Raw genomic sequence first — 19,552 nt, 5'->3', positions numbered from 1 at the left:
CCTCACTAGTCGTGGGACAAGTCATCTCTTCCAGGAAAAGGCAAGACGCAATAAAAATCCTGGGGCTGGTGGGATTTTAACAATGTATGTGGGGGTGTTATGCTAAGAGCAAAATGATTTTATCCCACTAAATTACACTGGGAATTAGCCTAGGCCTTGCTGTGTGCTGCCAGTAAACAGCAGAGTGCCTGTGTGCGCTGTTCAAATGTCCAATCAGCCTACAAGGAGGCATACGTGCAGTTCTTCTGCACTTCTGCAGCAAAGAAGTGTAGCTCTGCTCACCATTAGAGAAATGCGCCCCCTGGGGGAAGCTGAGCTCATGGCTGTGCTCTGCTTCGCAGGAATACATTGCCTTGGCATCTCTGTAAAGACAACAACAAAAAAAAACAAGCAGTGTCAAGACAGATTTGAAGTGGAGGCAGTGGGATTAATTAGGTCACACTGTTTTTTGCCACCTTCCGACTGGAACAGACTGAGAGGCATTTTCAAAAAGCAGTGCTCTGGCAGCAACCCTGCAACAGTAAGAAAAACAGAGTTACTTTACGTAATTAAAGGTCAAACAGAGTAATAAAACACCACTTTAGTCTTTTATGATACAGTATATTATTTCTATTAAATCAGCAGTGATACATCCCAGAGAAATTCAAGCCAGTCTGACCTTTTCTTGACCAAAACCAGTTTGTACACTTTCTCTTCCCAGTGTTCCTCATTGTTTAGAATGAGGTGAAAGGCGTAACAACACAATGCGGGAGATTTCCTTCCTCCAGGCTGAGCACGATACTAAACTGAGTTAAACTATATAACAAGGCTCCACTTGACCCTGAGTGCAACAACGTCAGAGTCAAGGGGACAACAGAGCCCAAGGCAAGCTGGCTGGATGCTATACAAGGAAACTACTTTAGAGACTGTGTGCCTCTCAGACATGACAAGTCAAGCAATCTATTTGTCCCGCGAGAACAAGTGCAGGCTGCTGCTGGGTCACATCAACCCCAGAGCAGGCAGAGCGTAATTAAAGCCAGCTCTCCCACCACAGAGGAAAGGACATAAATCTCCTAACACATACTCATCTGATCTTAGAGAGACCTCTCCATGCTCAATGCTCATAAACAGACAAAGGAGGAGGCGGGTGACTCAGAGAGGGGAAGTAAAGAGAGAGATGAGGAAGAAAGAAAGAAGTGATGCTGAACTACTGTCCTTAATCCTTATTGACTTCCAGTTCTTTTGCTTGTGCACATTAAATTGCACGGATACACAAACGCCCCAAGATAAGGTTTCATAGATGATGTTATGCAGCAGTTGACATAATTATTTGTTTCAGAAACAGGAATTTATAATAAGCAAAAATCTTATATAGCTTTTTAAAATTCATTACACGGAGCCAGGTCGCTGGTAGCCGTTGCTGACTGTTGTTCCCATCCTCCGGCGGATCTCTTGTTTTGGTGGAAGGTCTGGATGCTCAGTAGGCTTTAGACTCTCCTTGGGCTCCAGTGTTGACAGACTTTGGACAGATCCAGAGCAGCTCCCACGGCCTTTGGTGGAGACATACAAATAGCAACTTCTGTCTACTAGTAAATTGCACAAAGATAGTAACGTTTGATACTCTCACACCAAGTCATTCAGTAAATGACCCATGTGAACATCATTTTAATACTGCTATTTAATTACTATCAATCTTTGAAAAATATCCAAATTATGAATATAGTCCAACAAACAACATTTTTATGGTGTCTCTCAGAGAAAGAAACCTCTACTGCTGCAAAATCAATGGAGTGGCAATAAAGCTTAAAGTAGCACTGAGGATTATCTTTACCTTCAGATATGTGCAGTGATCTCAGAGATGGAGCTGGGGAACAGTTCAGCAGTCCTGGCCTCAGGTCTGTGCGAAAGTGAGGAGCTTTTTTTGGTGCAGGAGATGATCTAGGTGCTATGCTGACTGAAGACAGACTAAGAGCATCCTCTGACTCTCCATCTGTACGACCGGCATCCTCCCTGGAGCTGGACTCAGGGCTGCTGACACACACAGTGCTCCTGGGGCCATTTGAGAGCTGTGATGGCATTTGGCAGAGATCCAGGAGCGACTTGTCCTTGACCTGTGCAGAGGAAGCTGTTTTGGAGGAGTTCTGCTCAGAGGAGTGGGAGGACAGAGACTCCATGCTGCCCATGGGAGTGCTACTTGGACTGCTGCTAAAGGCGTCACCTATACAGGGACCAGAAAAGAGGCATACAGGGCCCTCATTAAAACCTGCTGAGTGAGGAAGTGATTGTGGTTGTGTGTGTGTTTTTTTACTTTCATTTAAAAACACTAATGTCTTGCTAATATGAGATCAATCTTCCACAAATTTGATGACTCAGTATCTGCAGATGTTTGAGAAATATTAAAAGGCCACTGACAGGTTGTGGCAAATTGTGGTACGATGGCCTGTGGCGATAATCACTGCTTTGGTACTCACTTTCTGCATCTGCGAGGCACAGTGTTGGAGTGTAGAGGCTGCGGGGCTTCCTGGGGCCTGTGGACAGACAGATGGCCCTGCTTCTGCGAGAGCCAGGTCGGCTCTGGGGTTGCGGTAGGGGCACGTTGGGATCAGGAGCCTGGTGGAAGATCTGGAGGTCCATGCAGGAGCACTAATTAATTACTCGACACAATTATACAATCCGTGCATTTCCAATAAAGACGATATTTTAACTGTGCTTTTGAAGTTTTTCACCAATAGTTTTAAGACTTAGATGCCCAGCGGCATGTTTTGATGTTCAGTGTCTTATTGTTGAAGGTAAAATACAAAACATTGCATATTATCAAGCCAAGCAAAGACTCACCTTGTCAAAGTTCTCAATAAGTATTTCCACCACTATGTTCTGGAACTTGATGTTCATCATGGCAGCCACAGTCTCCTCTTGGGACCGCATCAGTGTTGGCCCAAAGATGACACCCAGGTTGGACACTGTCATTAGGTTGAACTGGCTTTGTGTGGAAACACTGAAAAGAAAGGACATTGAAATGAAATACTCTTACTGGAGAGACACTCCAGGGTCCTACTACACATTTGTATTGTTTACCAGATACTGACAGTTTTAGAGGCAACTACAAAAGCATTAAGCTGTCCCTGAACAGAGCAGACAATTCAATCAGTCTCAGTAATTTTTATCTTTACTCGTGGGGCTGCTCTTTTTCTTTTAGAGCTGCAGCGTAACTAATTCAGAGCAGAAACACATACGTGACAAGGTGTTTTATTAGCAGCTCCAGCATTTCCTTATTCTTCTCAGGCAGCTTATGAACCAAGGCATGGACAGCACACACCCTGTAATTCTGGTCATCTGACTCTGAGAAAAGACAAATGGACAGACAATAATAAGAATAAGGGACTATACCAACAAAAAATGCCAGGCAGTAAATTATTAATATTTTAGTTCTGTCCAGTCTCACAAAGATTAAGACTATTTTAAGAAGGAAGTGGTTCTATTGGTTCAAACATTTAATCATTATTTACATTAATGATATTTATTTTAAATAGCATTTGAAATGCTATAATTCAATCTGATTACACTGTACCGCTTTAATGTGCTTTCTGTTGGCATAAACTTAACAATAATCTGTCTTTCACCTGGTAAAATAAATCTATTATATTATAGATGTAACTTTTCATAACTTACTGACAGCCATGATGAAATCTTTGTGAAGCTTGAAGGTCATCAGAGGATCAGACAGACACCTAGTGAATAAGTAGAACAGTTGTCATTCATTTCCTGAGTGACATGGGTCTTTTGAATGCAGCCCCCTTATTGTGAGTCAGGAGCAGCACTGAATGCACGCCTAACACCAGGGAAGTTTCAAAGAGGCATTATGGAGGTAATGATGATTCCTGACAGCTAAGGACACACAGCCGGTGGGGCAAGCTGACCTGAGGTAATTCTTAAGACCGCTGGTGATAGTTTTGTTGTCCCACATCTCTGGATCCAGGTCCATATCCACAGGTGCCTTGGATGCTATTGGAAACACATTTTATTTTTATATCACTACAACAATTAAGCTGTAGACTGTTTGAGGAAACCAATACAACCTGACACAACTTTATATGTGCATTACAATTCTAACTGTCTTTATGTGTAGAGACTAGAGCCATACGTGTGCAAGAATACATCTACAGTGTCACACAGAGATTGAGATCAAGGTGTAGAGAGACTTCAATAAACCCTGGCATTTTCTTTTGAGATGTGTGAAATATATGCAAACCGGGATTACCTCGGATCATCTCATTAGAAATGAAGTAACATGAGAGTAGATGAATGTTTCATTGTCACGCCACAAGGAGGACCCCTTTCCTCACATTGCAGGGTCACAAAACATTTTTAACGCTACAGACTGAACCTTAGATAAAAAAAAACTACTGCTCATCTAACACAGCTTTAAAAGCTGCAAGGTGGTCATTCAGAAATTAAAAAATAGTTTGTTACTTTCTATATGATAATGTAAATGTTAAATATATAAGGTACAAAGAAACACTCCTTAACTTTGAATTCAGGCCTTTGATATGTGTAATATTAACATTACTTACAAAAGACTGTAGTCATGAGCTTCTGTACTTTGGAGTTGACCCCTCCAATTCTGTACAGTCCCATTGTATTTATGCCTGCAAGCCAATGAAAAGGGAAACAAAAAAAAAAGTCACAAGAACAAAGATCTTCTATTCGGTTAACACTTAATGCCAGTGCAATGTGTTGTCATGTTCACTAATGAATGAAGCGCATTGTTATTCATAATCACAGTCAGGCTGCATTCACGTCTTCAGACAAATGAAAGCTGAGATATTTAAATGCCTCACCTCTCATCTCCACCAGGTCAATACATTTCCTTACAAAGTTAAAGCCTGCCTCATTAAGAAACGCTGTAACACAACAAGAGAATAGGGTTGACACGTCAATTAACGTTGGGGTTAACCACACATCATCCAGGAATAATAAGCTTTCCCCTGTGCTTGTGCTCCAACTAATAAGATACAACCCCTGTGCTGGAAGGCTATGCCATGTCAGCTTACTGGCTTTATGTCAAGTCATCGTGTTAATAAATATATACACATAACAGGATGTGTGTATGTTGGGGAGTTTATTCAGTTGAAATGGGTTTGGAAATATAAAGAATATATACTTACTCTCTTCTTTTTTACTTAATATGGCGGGCAGGTTGTAAATCTAGAGAGAGTTTACAAAAATCATTATTAATCTTTAGCTTTAAAACACAAATTTCCCAGTGCTCCTGTGCTTGTGCACCATTCTATTATTAGCGCAAGTGGATGGTGAGGTCATCGTTTCTAAAGAAGATGGAAGCAACCAGAAGAGGGTGCCAGTGATAAATATTTCAGTTCTTGTATTATTATCTTTCTTTTCTTGTGAAACAAACACTAAAAACAACCTGGCCAAACGGCAGCCAGAGCACAATGAATATTTCAAAGAGAAACAGGCCGAGTTCCTCACCGGCTCCTTGCCATCCATGGCTTCCAGCCACAATCTTCTGTTGGACTCTGACAGTGCCTGCAGTGTCATAACGCCATGCCTGGAAAGATTTCAGAGAGAAGCTGGTCTCAGTCTGATCTCGTTGCCTTGGGGCCTCTGGACAGACCATGTTTGCACTGGCTGAAACCACTATAAAAGGACTAGTGTGGCTAAAATAGCTTATGTGCAAATGCTTGACTCCAAATTGTGCCCTTGGTTGACTTGGTGCTTCACATTCCACTCACAAATAATATGTTTAATATTAGAGTGATTCATTTTTTTTGCACCAACATGCACATACATTCATCTTGCATGTGCTGTGTAACACAGCAGTTCTTGTGTCTCATGTCTCACTTCACTATGAGCATTAAACTACTCTGAGCCTTAACTGCACTTGTTTTGTAGCACTGCTTCACTTAGCAGTAACATAATAGTACTAAATTATCTGATGATACTGTCAAACAAAAAACATAACCCCACCCAGTGATAGTTAGTACTAGCAGGGAGCATGTGTTATGATCAACATGTTGTTTCAACCAAATTACAAAAAAACATTTTAGTGTAATCTCCAGTGGTATTTTATCATGCACGTAGTTTTGGATTTATTTGACAAGGTTTCCAGATATCTGCCTCTGATATTAATGCCTACAGCCAAATACAGTGGATGTGTTACGGTCTTTATTTATGATGCTCACAACATTGAAAACATTAAAGATTCAACAGCAACAGCTCTTTCTAGAACGAGTGACCCCATTATTCTCACCCATAAAACAACCTGTAATGAGGTTCCACTACAAGTATTTTCTGCTGAACAGCCTTTGAAAAGTGGTGATAGTCAGGTTTGTATCGGGGACACATTTTCTAGAAAGATAGATGCTACTGATTTTTATAAACACATTTCATTGCTTTGAGGACCATAAACAAAATTCTATTTAGTGGGTTGAAGCTTCAGAAACAGATACCTTAAATTTGGTTGAATACATTAAAAATACTATATATGCATGGCTAAACACTCTTTTAGCAATTTGGGTGAACCAACCCTTTACAGTTTTATTTTGAGATGGTCTACTTCTGGCTGGGCTACAGGCGTAACAGCATGTTAATTATAATGAGGATGAATGGAGGGGCTTGGAGCTGACTAGAGTTTGGCCCACATTGTCCTTGTGTTTGGAACACGCACCTTCAGGCCTTGCTGTATATGATAAATGAGTTGCCCTGCAAATAAACTCCAGTTATTGTCCATGCTCAGCAACACTCACCGAAGGTGAGCAGCGCCGGCCCTGTTGGCGCAGTGCAACAATTACACATAGTGAGAACTCTAATTAGCTAACTCTAATTTGAAGTACACATCATCATAATGAGCTCATATCAAGCTTTCATAACTCATCGCCGCTGCTAATCAGCAGGCGGCCACTTAAAGGTGCTGGATCTTTCACCAATCAATGCTTTATCCTACTGCCCAGTAAAACATTAAATACAAATCAGTTGTGAATTTACCCAATGAGTCGGAAGATTCACGTTTAAAGACAGGCAGTGTTATCAATTGATCTTTGTGATATACATAAATCAACATATTATTTGAGTTATCGCATACAAGTAGAAATAATTTAACAATTTGTCTGTCTCCTTCAGCCCATATCGACCATGTGTGTGTTTGATTATGTGAAGAGGTAAAAAGGCAAAAGTATTTTAAAGGAAGAGTTGGATTTGAGATTTAGTGAATGATAAAATTAGCAGCACACATGCAACACATGCAACTGTGCTGAAAAGGCAGCACTGGTCAGTTCACATACCGGACTTTACAGAAAAACTGAAGTGGCCTGAAAAGAGTTCCACGACAGATGTCATTTCTACATTGGCATGAACACAGAGAGAAGATGGAATTGGTTCAAAAAAATAGAGTAAATATCGATGTTGTTGACAACAAACAAGTGCTTGGTACGGAAAGGACTTGAGGAACATGCAGGACACGAACAGAGCTGAAAACATCAAACACTTGCAAACAGGGAGTCTTTGAAGATGTTAATCAAACCTGAACGCTCTGCCATTTTCAAAATTGTGCCTTCCCATGATAATCTGTGTTTATTGCCAGTATCGTCTGTCCAACTAAATGTATACAGACAGAAACATCCCACACGCACTTCATTGATCTTTTGTTAGTGGTGGTGTTTAACCACTGTGTCTTACATGATCCTGGAACTGTTTACATATTGGTTACTTTATTTTGATAGATTAAAGTTAATACAGTAAGACAAAGAAAACTATGGTTTTTATGGTAGTGCACAGGAACAGTATATTATACAGTCTATTGAATGATACCTCTGCAAATAAGTCAAATGGGGAAATACACTTTTAAATATACTTTTGTTGTTAAGATAATGTTAAAAAACTAGAGGTGATAATAGTTTTATAGTTTTACATATGATGTTTTGTATGTTTTCAGTCCATGTAAGTGATAAGACATTAAGGGGAACATGTGGATGATTCAGATAGTCACAGACCTCTCTGCCACTTCAACATCAAAGCAGAAACGCTTGTCGATGGAGTCGGTTTTCCTCCTGATGCAGGACTTGAGCTTGAACAGTTCTGGTTGGTTGAGGACAAGACCGTTCTAAGAAAATAAAATAAAATAATAAACAGGACATTAATAAATGTGGACTACAACAGATAAATATAAATATGAATATACTTAAGATGTCATCACTAACTCTGCCACTGCAAGTGCCTTTGTTTATCATTCAAAGATTCAAAGCGTGACTTATAATCACTTAATTATTTGACTTGCATGAAATCTCATTTATAACCATGAATGCTTGTAAATAAAGTGCATCTGTTCAGCTGTGCACACAATCAGATACCCCAACTTTCTTTGTTAAAAGGTTATTTTCATTCCCCCTTTCTTCTTATTTGTGGATTTTGTTATCTTTGAACCATTTTTGTCCACCTCGAGTTAACAAGCCGTTTGTTTTCTGTGCCCAATTCACAGTTCTGTCATCTTGACTTTTCCAATCGAGGGTGAGACATTCTTTCAACCCTCAAGGGTGTTTTTTTGTTTCACCCACACACATTACACCTGAGACTTTTCTCAGTTCCTGTCATTTGTATGTGAAACTAAACTAAACTACCTGTTTCCCAGCTGACTTATTTTCAGTGTTGCTCATGGTGAAGGTCTTGCCGCCTTTATCGTATGTGCAGTAGTGGCGTGTCCAAGTGCATCCCAGAGGACCTAGAACAGAAAAATAAAGAAAAAAAAGCAGCTGAGGCAAATTGTTGCATATCATACTTTTATCACAGGCTTCTGGAAAGACTTCTGAAAATCAATTTGCAATTAAAGACAGACTCATCATAAGTTGTTTATTGCTGCTGATAAAAATCTACCATTTGCCGTACCCCCCCCCCTACCACCATTAAATTGGTAAACAGGATGAATTGTGAGTGCTTGTGAGATGATCTCTTCTGCAGAGGCCAGGGAGAGCTTAAGACATGTTTATGGTGATGGATGTAAACCCAAGCACTTATGAGTGGAGGTGGAGGAGGAGGGGGGGGGCTAGAAAGACTCACGTTTCTCCTGGATGTACAGGAAGCCTTCCATCGTCCACTGGCCTGGGGGTTTATAGTCCTGATCTGCAGACCTAATCCTTTTCATCAGCTTCTCCACTTCCTGCTTGGTGCTCACAAAATTGTTTCGCGTCTGTGTGGAAATTGCAGAGTGGTGTTTGCATAGCATGAACAGAAGACATCTTGAGTACTAGCGTTTTCGTCCAGTGATTTCACATCTACAATAGTTCCTTATTTTGCTTTTAACAATGACTACAGAAAAAAAAAATCAAATAACTGACAAATGCTTCCTATTTGTGCAGCTGTGTAAGAAAACAAGTGGGAAAAGGAATCATGGACATGCTGGCAAATCATTTGGAAATGTAGACGTAGTGTCTTAGTCAGGCACACAAAATATTTATATTGCAAATATTTACTTGGTGGTGAAGCCAAATTAGGACAGATACTGAGTTGTTGTTGTTAACGCACCAAGAGATTCTTTTTTGTTGTGTAAAAAGGTTAGCATGAGGCAGTTTCATATCCCTTAGTAGAGAGATGCTGATCCAGCCACTCCTATTAGAGCTCTCAGCAAAGGGAGAGGGTTACGGAAAAGAAATTGTCAGGGCAATGGCAATGACATTTTGGGTCAGACAGAAATTTGAGCCCTCAGGCTGCAAGTGGTGAGGTCATAATGATGGAAGGAGGGCACATCGCAGCAGCTGTAGTTTTACTCCAAACTCTAACTATTTTTTGACACAGTCCCATTAAATAGCCTGTAGTAACTGCTTGCAATATAACACTCAGAAAATATTGATTCACTGTGCAGCTAAGAATCTCATTTAACACACAGCTATCCATTTGTGAAAAGTCTTCTTATTATATCGTGGTATGATAAACCTGCAGAATCTGATTACGTGGCTGGTTGCCTTTGTGTACAGCTCCTGAGGTGTTGAGACTTACGTTCTGTAGGTTGAACTGAAGCTGCTGTTTGTAGGGCTCTAATTCATGAGCCAGCTCATATCCTTCATGGTAGAATGTAAACAAACCCTGAAGAAAGGCCAGGAGCTAGAGGGAACAATATTTAAGGTTGATTTACTGAGTTAATATTGAACTTGATTACCACTTAAAACAGCAGATCTCATTTTACAGTGAAACATAAAATGTCCATTTTGAGCACTAAGAACACCAATAAATACCTAGTAACTAAAAATCACTGCTCGTTAAAAACAAATGAACTTTGTATTAAACAGAAAACTGTACTTTGTACAAAAATGTAGACAAACAGAGTTGTGCACAACAAATGCAAAAAAAGGAAGTTGTGGCATTTTACAACTGACAGATACAAATCGTATTTTCTGTTTAACACAGAAACATCATCGACCATAGTGGGCAAAAAGTACTGGCAGCACTGTTGGAAGAAAACCGACCAAATCTACAGTATAGTGGATGATCCTGCAAACACAGAGCTGCTCTCAGTCAAATACTCAGACACAACCACTTATTTTATTTCTAGGACGAAGCTTTGTATTTCAATGTTCAAGGATGAACCACCTTATCTGCACCCAGATTCATCACAGGCAAGGTCTAGTCTTGACATTTTTCCCCAACACTACCTGGGGCCTGGAGATTTACATTTCTGGCCTGGGTTCTGGGTGAGCTGCCAGTGGATTGTAAACAAATGGGAGTGGGGGCTTTTAAAACAGCCACTTTGCACCCATCTCACGTTCCCAGACATTTAACACCTAGAGAACTTAATGTTTCCTGGTAACTTCTCCACTAAAGATGTTAGAATTGACTCCGCATCTATAAGGGCGGGAGCTTTTATAGAGCTTTTGATTTACACTTGCACTTTGTTTTGTTGTGTTTGACAACAACCACTTTATCTAATTTTACCCACTAGCTTCCCCAAATGGATCAACTATATTACAGCAAAATTGTGATGAAGATGACAAATAGAATATAGAAGGAGAGATGTGCACCTTGGAGAGATGCACAACTATGCCTCTCATAACTCAGGAGAAGATTAGAGACATTAAAAAAGCTACTCCCATCAGCACTACAAAGATTCAGTGCTATATTGACTACATGCCACTTAGACTAATATTTTAATAAAAATACACAACATTGCAGTATGTAGCAAAAAAGGCAAAGCAATTACTGCATGTTATCAATATGCAGCACTACCAAAGAACAAAAACAAGTAAAACTGATGCTTCTCTTACCGGCTCAACAAACTCAAATTTTTTCTTTTCTTGCACTTCCTGTATTTTGAAAACATACTCGAGGGACGCATCATAAAAGAGTTGTCTCTCCTTATCAATCTGTGTGTCGGCCTGAGGATGAGCAAACAAACCAGGGTTACTGTCATAACAAAGGGAGGGTTCAAGCTGTAGGAGATCACCAACTGGAAACAGTGTGTGCTTAGAAAGGTAATGAGAAAAGAATGGGGCACAAGCAATAGCTTTACTGTTTAGGAGACATTCAGCCAACCATAAAACAGCATTTATCAAATACATGTCAGGGAGCAGAAAGATATGTTTTGGTTTTACCTCCTGAAGATATGACTCCTTCTTTTTGGAAGACAGGTTGAGGTGTCTCTCAAGCGTGGAGTAATATTTCTCGGTTTCCTTATCGAATTTCTTCTTCCCCTCCTAAAAGGCAGACACAAGATACATGAAAGGCTTAAATAATATCCACTATGTGCCATGTTTTCTCGATCTGGGTGCTTGTTATCGGACCACCACTAGGTGGAGGTCTAACTACGTTCACATGCCATTTGCCACATGTAATTTAAAATTCCAGTCAATAGATTATTATAGGCTATAAAAGTGGCATATGACCGTGTAATGACAAGTAGACAATGTCAGCATGGTCAATAGGGTCTGTGCATTATGAATGGTGCTTCTGAGAAATATATGCTTTTATTCTTACAATGTCCCAGCAGGGGACATAAGTTCACAGTAAAATACATAACACGGTATATCATCAAAAGCCTAATGCCTTTGGCACTGTCGCTGACAGGACTGACTGGGTGCTGTTTTCCTTCATTTTCTTTGCTTGTTATGCTCCACCTGCAAAGACAAGTCAGGCTCTATAGTCACTAATCCCAGGATTCAGACAGAAATTCCCAGAAGACTCTGAAGAGGGAACAGGAAATGGGTTTTTCATGCAAGATGCCCATCTATAAAGCATATGAACTAAGATATTGAACATTTCACCCAAAACAAGATCCAATTCACAGTCATTAATCAAACTCTGGCCAAGCAGAGAGACCCCGCCTGTGTCGGAGCATTCAAATGTCTCATCTGCAAGTCTGACCTCTAAACCAGGCTTTGCCCATCTCGCTACGCAAACATTCATAAAGTGGCTAGTGGAGAGACAAAATAAGTGGGGAGGGGGTGGGGGAAAGTGTGAGGAAATGGCCAATGTAACCAGATCCTGCTTGTTTGTTTTCATTCCCATGGCCCTGAAATTTAGCAAGTTTAATCAACTAGCTACTGATATGACCTAGAACAATGCTCTGTCTCAGCAACCCCCACAGCAGTTAAACACTAACTTTCCTACAGTACATAAGTATTTCAAGTACAGCACAAAAATCAATAGATAATTTCATGTAGTAGCATCTTATTTCCATCTTTCTTGTCATGTCTGCCCTGAGAATGATCTTTTCTGGAGTGGGGAAAAAATCAATTGCATCTATACGAGCTATTCAGAAACAAAGAGAAAATAAACAGGTGGCTAGCAAAATAAATGTATGATTAAATATGATATCAAGCTGACAGGAAATAAATTTCCCTTAAGGATCAATGTGTTTGAGTGCGTGTTTTTTCTTAGAGAACAAAAGGGAGCTGCCTGTCTGCCATTGTGACTGCTGTTGACGTGACTTTATTTTGTGAGCATGCACACAGCTGAAGCCCTGGGGAGGATACCAACACACACACGCACACACACACACGCACACACACACTGGGGATCACTTTAAATTAAGAGCTTTAGGTCTCGCTGAGCCCTGAAGTCATAGCAGGAATCTTGCAGTACTGCTGACCAGTGTGAGCGTGCCAGAAAAAAAAAAACTCCACTGCACATTTGGACTAACTCTTTCACACGTACAAAGAGCAAGAAGTGACTCAGAGTCACAGCGAATCTGTGAGGCAGAGCCAGCCTGATTAAGTCACCCAAAGTGTCCTGCTTTGTTTTGATCCAGGCAGTAGAAACCAATGCTACTGTAATGATACCCTAGGAGAACTCCAGGTGTTTGTTGTGTCGTCCGTGAGTCGGGCACACACACCCCCTTACACCTCCTTCAATATGTTTGTGCAGTCAGAGTGGAGTAAGAATAATTTAAATTGCAAAGAGTGTCCAAGAGATGGAGGTGGTAGTGCAGGCAGAAAGCTTTGAAGACCAACATGTTGTGGCAGAGGACAGAGATGTGGGCAGATATACACTCTGACGCACATATGAGGTGGGAGTTCCTGATACAAACTAATGCCGGCACCCTAGAGTAATCATCTCTCTGGGAATAGATAAAGCCAAAGCACTTCCTAACACTCACAGTGGTGCACAAAACATACATGAACTTACCATTTGGGAGATTTCCTCATCTGATTGCTTTGTTCACCCTCATGAATAAATCAGATGCAGGGAGAGAATATTCTGATGCAGATTCCTCTGTTGTGGAATGTCTGACTGCCAAGTCTCATGTTGTTGTTAAGCGCGCTTTGATGCCAGCTGTAGTGTGGGTGAGTTTGTTAATTGTTAATATAATGTTACAGGGAGAGAAATTATAAGAAAACCTGCAGGCAGTTTTTCTTCTTGTCGTCAGGTGTTCTCAGTTTGCTAAAGAAACGCTGCAGAGAACAGGCATGAGGACAGTAGAAGGACGCTAGCTGCACATCCTCCGTTTTGACACTGGTTCTAACAAGCCTCAGGGCCGTCATTTCTGTGCCTCTCATCACCATGGTAACAGACGTACGCAGCAAGGGAGGCTGAATGTATCTGCGAGTGTATAGAGAGGAGAAAACCTCAGATATCACACACTATCACACTACACTTCCCCACGTCCATTCAACACCCTGGAATAATACAAACATCAGTGGCCACTGAGGCATCGCATGCAGCATATTTCACCACATATTCATTGTAAATGGATTCTCTGAGCAGTGACATGAAAGGGGAGCTCTGCAACCTATCTCTATGAGCTCATTAGTGACAGCTAATTGGAGCAGAGGTTCAGAATGGCAATTAAATCGCGATAGCCACATTATTTTGATGCTCCACCACAGATGAGCTGGTCTTGCTTCCACGGGGAAGGCGAGAGAAAACAAGACATCAGCTTGAGTTCAGTTACTTTGCTGCAAAGCCAGAACATTTCCCTCCTTACATGAAATTCTACTTCCTGAGGAGACATCACAGACAGCAAGAAGTTGGCCAATTAACACTAAATAATTACAAACATCTGCTTCTGAGGAGTTGGAAAACAAATACCCAGACTTCTAAACAGACCATATTTAGCCTGTGTGAGGCAAACATTCAGTTTAAAAAGTTAAGATTTATCAGTACTTCTGTTCTTACTGACACAATATGTAACAAATCTAAATAAAAAAGGTGCAAAGGTTTTATACACTCTTTAGTTTGTTGGTGAAAAGACATGTTGTCTTTGTATTAGATCTCAGATTAACTCCAAGCAAAGCTGCAAGAAGAGAAAATCTGGTATCAACATGATCTCAGCTTTGGTGGGCACAGAACTGTCATTTGCCAAGTGTGGCCTCTTAATGAACTTGTCAAATGGACAAATTTTTAGCTATTTCTAGTTACGCTGTACTCTGCAGAACATTTCAAACCTGGGAAAGAATATCGTAACTCAGACCATGATTTTAATTCATGTTTGTCTTTATATAAATTGTCTTTATAAATAAAATTACTGACATACTGTCGTTATTTACTGTCTCCATCCCTCAGGCTTCAGCTTGCTCTCCACACCTAACCAGAGTGAAGTGGAAAAAGTCAACTTCAATCACTGGACATTTTGAAATTCCTAGTTCAGATGACACATCTGATGATTATTAGTTTCGGACTATGCCAGTGCTCAGTGTTTCCCTATTATCAAGCCATGACTAAAGAGCTCCCTGAGACCACCTTAATTAAGTTTGATGTAAAAGGAGGAAATTTAATGTCAGTATTAAGACTTTACTGCCACAGATCCAGAGTTAGTTTTGCTATGGATTTAATTTCTCTGTCCCTTCTACTGGTGGCTGCCTTCAGATTACATTAGAAAGTGAACTTTAACTTCTGGCCATACTTGTATTTATTGATAAAGATTACTTTAGTTGATACTTTACATTTCTTCTTTATTAAATCCAAATACACTAAAGACTGTCAGAAAAGGTTCACCACAGAGAGAAACCACAAGCAGACTCACTTTCAGCTCTAGAAACTAGTGAATACACTAGAAGAACATACAATATGAGTACAAGCCGTTTTGTCAGTTCATCCTTCAAACTCATCCCATGAAGTCATTGCTCAATTGTGGTGTATGGTAGATGCTGTCAGTTACATAAAAGGTTATTTGAATGAAACTGTCCTTCAAAAAATGAATGACAACAGTAATTCAAGTTAGCTTGCTTCACAGCATAGTGCACATCTCTTTACTTACTGCAGTGCACATTTGTGTGATCCATCTATAATATGGTTTATTATCTGGCATGAAAATATGTCACTTGTACAACACAATTCAAGAGACACTTAAAAAAAGCCACATGTATAAAATAACCTAGGTCTTACTGACTTATTACAACACCCTAAGCTTAATGAAAGTCTAAAAATATACTGTATATATTTGTAGGACTGAAAAGTTGTAGTCCAGCTCACAGCTGGTGAACATATCTCCAAACCCCTTGAATTGATCCCTTTACTCCACCATGTCACGGTTAGCATATTTTGGGATTTCAGAGCATGAACGCAAATGTCATTTCTGCCTCTGGAGACCACAACAAGCCAGGAATTATATGATGTCTGTGTAGGATGAAGACAGCTCAAATTATTGATGGCCATCTGACTCCCATCTGGGTCTGTTTTCACTAATCCTTCACGCCCAGCTAGTGGGGGACCCCTATTGTGCCCCTAATGTTGAAGACCACTGAAGAGAATATAACATTTTTTAAATTTCAGAGAGCAAGTATGGCGTCCACAATTTAAACACCCCATGGTATTTTCTTGAGAGAATATCCCTGTGGTCTGTTTAATTTTTAAGCTCTTAAAAATCTGTCAACCAACAAACACACACACACATACATACATGCACAAATAGTGTAGAGCCAGCTTTAGGCAGTTTACCTCCAATGGTTGTCAGATTTTAGGGGAAGGGAGATGAACACATGTAGGCCATATGAGAGTTCAGGCCTAAGGTTGAAGTCTAAGTTATAGGGGATAAGTCAGCAATTTATTGGTTGAACAGAAGCATTGACTGTGTTACTGCAGTGACAACAAACAGCAGATAAACTGTGCAAAGAAACCAGGACAAGGTTTTCATTTCCCATTCCAGTTCTGGTAGCATTGTTGTTCTTTGCCGTTAAGTTTCAGCTCTCAAGAACTATATGTGAAACAGAAAAAAATGAAGCGCAACAACAATTTCAGTTCTATGTCTGGTCCAATGCATGATTGTCTGAGTCTTCATGGCCTTTTCAATGTGTAGCTGTTGACTGTGCACTGTGCAAAGTGCAGGGTTTTATTACAACAAAACATTTGGTTTAGTATTGTGTGAAGCAGACTGTACCTAACATGGCCTGTAGTCAATCTGCTGGTGTGTTACAGCCATAAAAGTGTTATGTTTGTGCCTAAGAAGCTGATACACTGGTACATAGCCTCATTGGGATTACTTGCAGTATATCCAAATAAGGCAACAGCTCCCGTTTGTCCAGCTGACGTTCTTAGACATGAAGCGCACTAACTGGAAGGGTCAGACAGCCTGCAGAGCTCTCCAGATTCTCGGAACAGTGGAAAGTTGCTCAGTCACTCGTGATGTCTGCCTTTTATCTCACTCTAGTTGGGCTAATGTTTAGCGGGGGATGGGCCGTAGGAGGAGAGAGCCATTAGGAGGAAGTGGTCAGAGGAAATAAGAGGTAGTGGGAGTGACGGGGGCTGTGGCTTTTAAGAAACCATTTTATAAACATAGAGAGTCTGTGCAATAACACTGAGCACTGGGATGGGGAGTGAGAGAAAGAGATGGCAGCAAAATGTGCTATTTCATTACAGTGGATACTTGTGATGGTTGAGACATAGACGTGAAGTGACAATGGTTATTTAGTCTGGCAAGTAAAAAGGAGAATGATTGATGAGAGGAGAAATAGTTCCTGTACGTTGGAGAGTCGCATGTGAAGATACCAATGAAGTGTAGTATTTTAGTAGAGCAGTGGCTGTCAGGTAATTTAGAATAAACCAAGATGGAGCTAGGCTCTGACTTCGAGGCTGAAATGACCCACACACTAGTTTGGTCTCTACGTAAAGTAGAATCTGATGTAATGTAGATTCAGTGTAGAGCAGCAGTGGATTCAGATGCTCAGTGGGAGATTTGTGTAAAAGCTCAAGTTCTACCCACTTGTTCATGTGTGATCTCACCAAGGGAATGACCACAAACAAGCTGCGGTACTTTCATTTTATGCTTTTGCGTTGGCCAGAAATGAAAGCATGGCTTGTAGCAACAAACCCACACTATTCTTTGCAGTTAACTCCAGCTTCAACAACATACCCAGTGTGGAACCAGGATGCCTTCGAGCAACACTCTGCAACACCCCTACTGACAGCAATCCTCTATATCCAATAGGTTAGTGAGGAATGCATTGCATGTAACAGGATTAGAGTAATTTGATTACAAAAATGGTGAATGCAGTGTATTAGATACTGTAAGATTACAGTAATCAGATTACAAATGCATTAAAAAAATCCTTCTAGTTTGATCATGCAGACGTATCTCTGAAGTAGAGAGAGCTCTTAGATTGTTATCCAGAAGACTGTGACACATTTAGCAAATAATGTGTAAAGTTTGTATCTTGTATTTTGTGTATTTTTATGCAAAGTAATTATGAAATAGAGAATTCTACCAATTAATTAATAAGTCACAATTTTTGACACTGACGGGACATGACACTCACATCTAGATAACTGTGTGTCAACTTTGCTGTTGATGACTGATAAAAAGAAAAACTGATATTTCAAACTCACAACTTCTTCTTTTAGCATCATGCTCGCAAACCGATGTCTTTGTTTATACCCTCTATCAGTTTGATTAATTAGGAGCAGGCCACTTTCCTTAGCTGTGTCACGTTTTACTTTTAATTAATGATTTACATTCTGGAGGGGAGCTGGAGGAGGTGAGGAGGAGAAGCAAAGGTGTCAGAACACATGAAACATCCTCTGCTGTTCAACTGCTAATTGCGCTTGTAGGTGGTCTCTTACCTTCGCTGCGCCAATCTGCTCCTTCCGAAATTTTTCCAGGGGAGTAATCAAAACATCATCTGCATTCTGAATCTGAAATGAAAAACAAAGAAAAGTAAAGAGACTGACAGGTGTCGGGCTGAATGAAAGATTCCACTCACTGTAGCCTCATGAATAATTGAAAATCACTATCAGGAGGAAAAATATGATAAAAACCTTTGATCTAGTAGTCATTCAGATGTAGAGCGCTTGCTTTACAATGTGCCACAAAGTGTACGACACACAGGAAATTATATCACTGAGAATTATCCAGTTCAAGTCAAATACAAATGCATTGAGTCCAAACACAAGTGGAGGAAAGAGCAATCACATTCATTAATATCTCTTAAACCAGTGACAACGAACAATGTGTAACTGTGAGGTACCAAAATGAGAACAGCAGAGATAAGAGATCGAGCACTCAACAATGGTCCTGATAGATAGAAGAAAATTGAGGCTTTTTATGTGAGCTGTGAAGCACCAGCCCTGTCAAACCTCGCTGAAATATGACGCCGCACAGCAGATGAGGGAGCTTTACAACCTCAACCTGCGACGCATTTAAATTTTTGAGGTATGTCTCCACATATTGGTGACCTCTTCTGCATCATGACCGCAGTAAAAGTCGTCTCCTGGAGTCTCAACTTTCTCATTCTAGACAAAAAAAACGAATAAGGGAGATATATTGTGCCAATTACAGTCTCTGCTCAATCCTTACCGATGAGTGTTCAGGAAGATGCCATTAAGGTTCCTGTGGACGGCCTTTCATTCACAGAGATCAGACGACATCAGACTGGTAGGGCCGCACTACGGGAGCCGCTGTCGCAAATGACATGGCTCTTAGCTTGATATAAGGTGCTATTCTGTGTGGTGACTGCATGTGATAAACTAAGGGCTGAGCACTATAATACATCTATGATATCAGCACTAATTTAGAGGTGTCAGCACAGGTGGACTATCAGCTCCCCATCTACAATCCTCTGAACACACACACCCCATCTCAGGATAGAGTTTTTGTTTTGAACCATTAATCACAGCACATTTTCATTGTCCCAAAATAACCCTG

General features: G+C 40.4%; 1 protein-coding gene across 4 annotated transcripts in view; it reads right to left on the bottom strand.

Moving 5' to 3' along the window:
- Positions 1-19,552, bottom strand: part of LOC113166711 (rho GTPase-activating protein 42) — a 55,127-nt gene that overhangs the window by 2,666 nt on the left and 32,909 nt on the right. The window contains exons 4-24 of one of the 4 annotated variants that reach the window (XM_026366832.1): positions 18,472-18,543; positions 11,571-11,672; positions 11,244-11,354; positions 9,982-10,086; positions 9,046-9,175; positions 8,610-8,710; positions 7,986-8,095; positions 7,278-7,334; positions 5,467-5,545; positions 5,145-5,184; positions 4,818-4,880; positions 4,551-4,625; positions 3,897-3,981; positions 3,649-3,707; positions 3,213-3,318; positions 2,815-2,974; positions 2,451-2,601; positions 1,811-2,197; positions 1,373-1,529; positions 456-512; positions 283-362 (exon numbers count right to left, since the gene is read on the bottom strand). In XM_026366832.1, the coding sequence (XP_026222617.1) occupies positions 283-362; positions 456-512; positions 1,373-1,529; positions 1,811-2,197; positions 2,451-2,601; positions 2,815-2,974; positions 3,213-3,318; positions 3,649-3,707; positions 3,897-3,981; positions 4,551-4,625; positions 4,818-4,880; positions 5,145-5,184; positions 5,467-5,545; positions 7,278-7,334; positions 7,986-8,095; positions 8,610-8,710; positions 9,046-9,175; positions 9,982-10,086; positions 11,244-11,354; positions 11,571-11,672; positions 18,472-18,543 (2,287 nt within the window). Of the gene's footprint in view, positions 1-282; positions 363-455; positions 513-1,372; positions 1,530-1,810; positions 2,210-2,450; positions 2,602-2,814; positions 2,975-3,212; positions 3,319-3,648; positions 3,708-3,896; positions 3,982-4,550; positions 4,626-4,817; positions 4,881-5,144; positions 5,185-5,466; positions 5,546-7,277; positions 7,335-7,985; positions 8,096-8,609; positions 8,711-9,045; positions 9,176-9,981; positions 10,087-11,243; positions 11,355-11,570; positions 11,673-18,471; positions 18,544-19,552 lie in introns of all 4 variants that reach the window. The other 3 variants (XM_026366822.1, XM_026366851.1, XM_026366841.1) reach the window with 3 other exon arrangements.

Source organism: Anabas testudineus, chromosome 13 (assembly GCF_900324465.2).
Source record: "Anabas testudineus chromosome 13, fAnaTes1.2, whole genome shotgun sequence".
Taxonomy (NCBI): Eukaryota; Metazoa; Chordata; class Actinopteri; order Anabantiformes; family Anabantidae; genus Anabas; species Anabas testudineus.
This window is presented reverse-complemented; position numbering and strand designations above follow the sequence as displayed.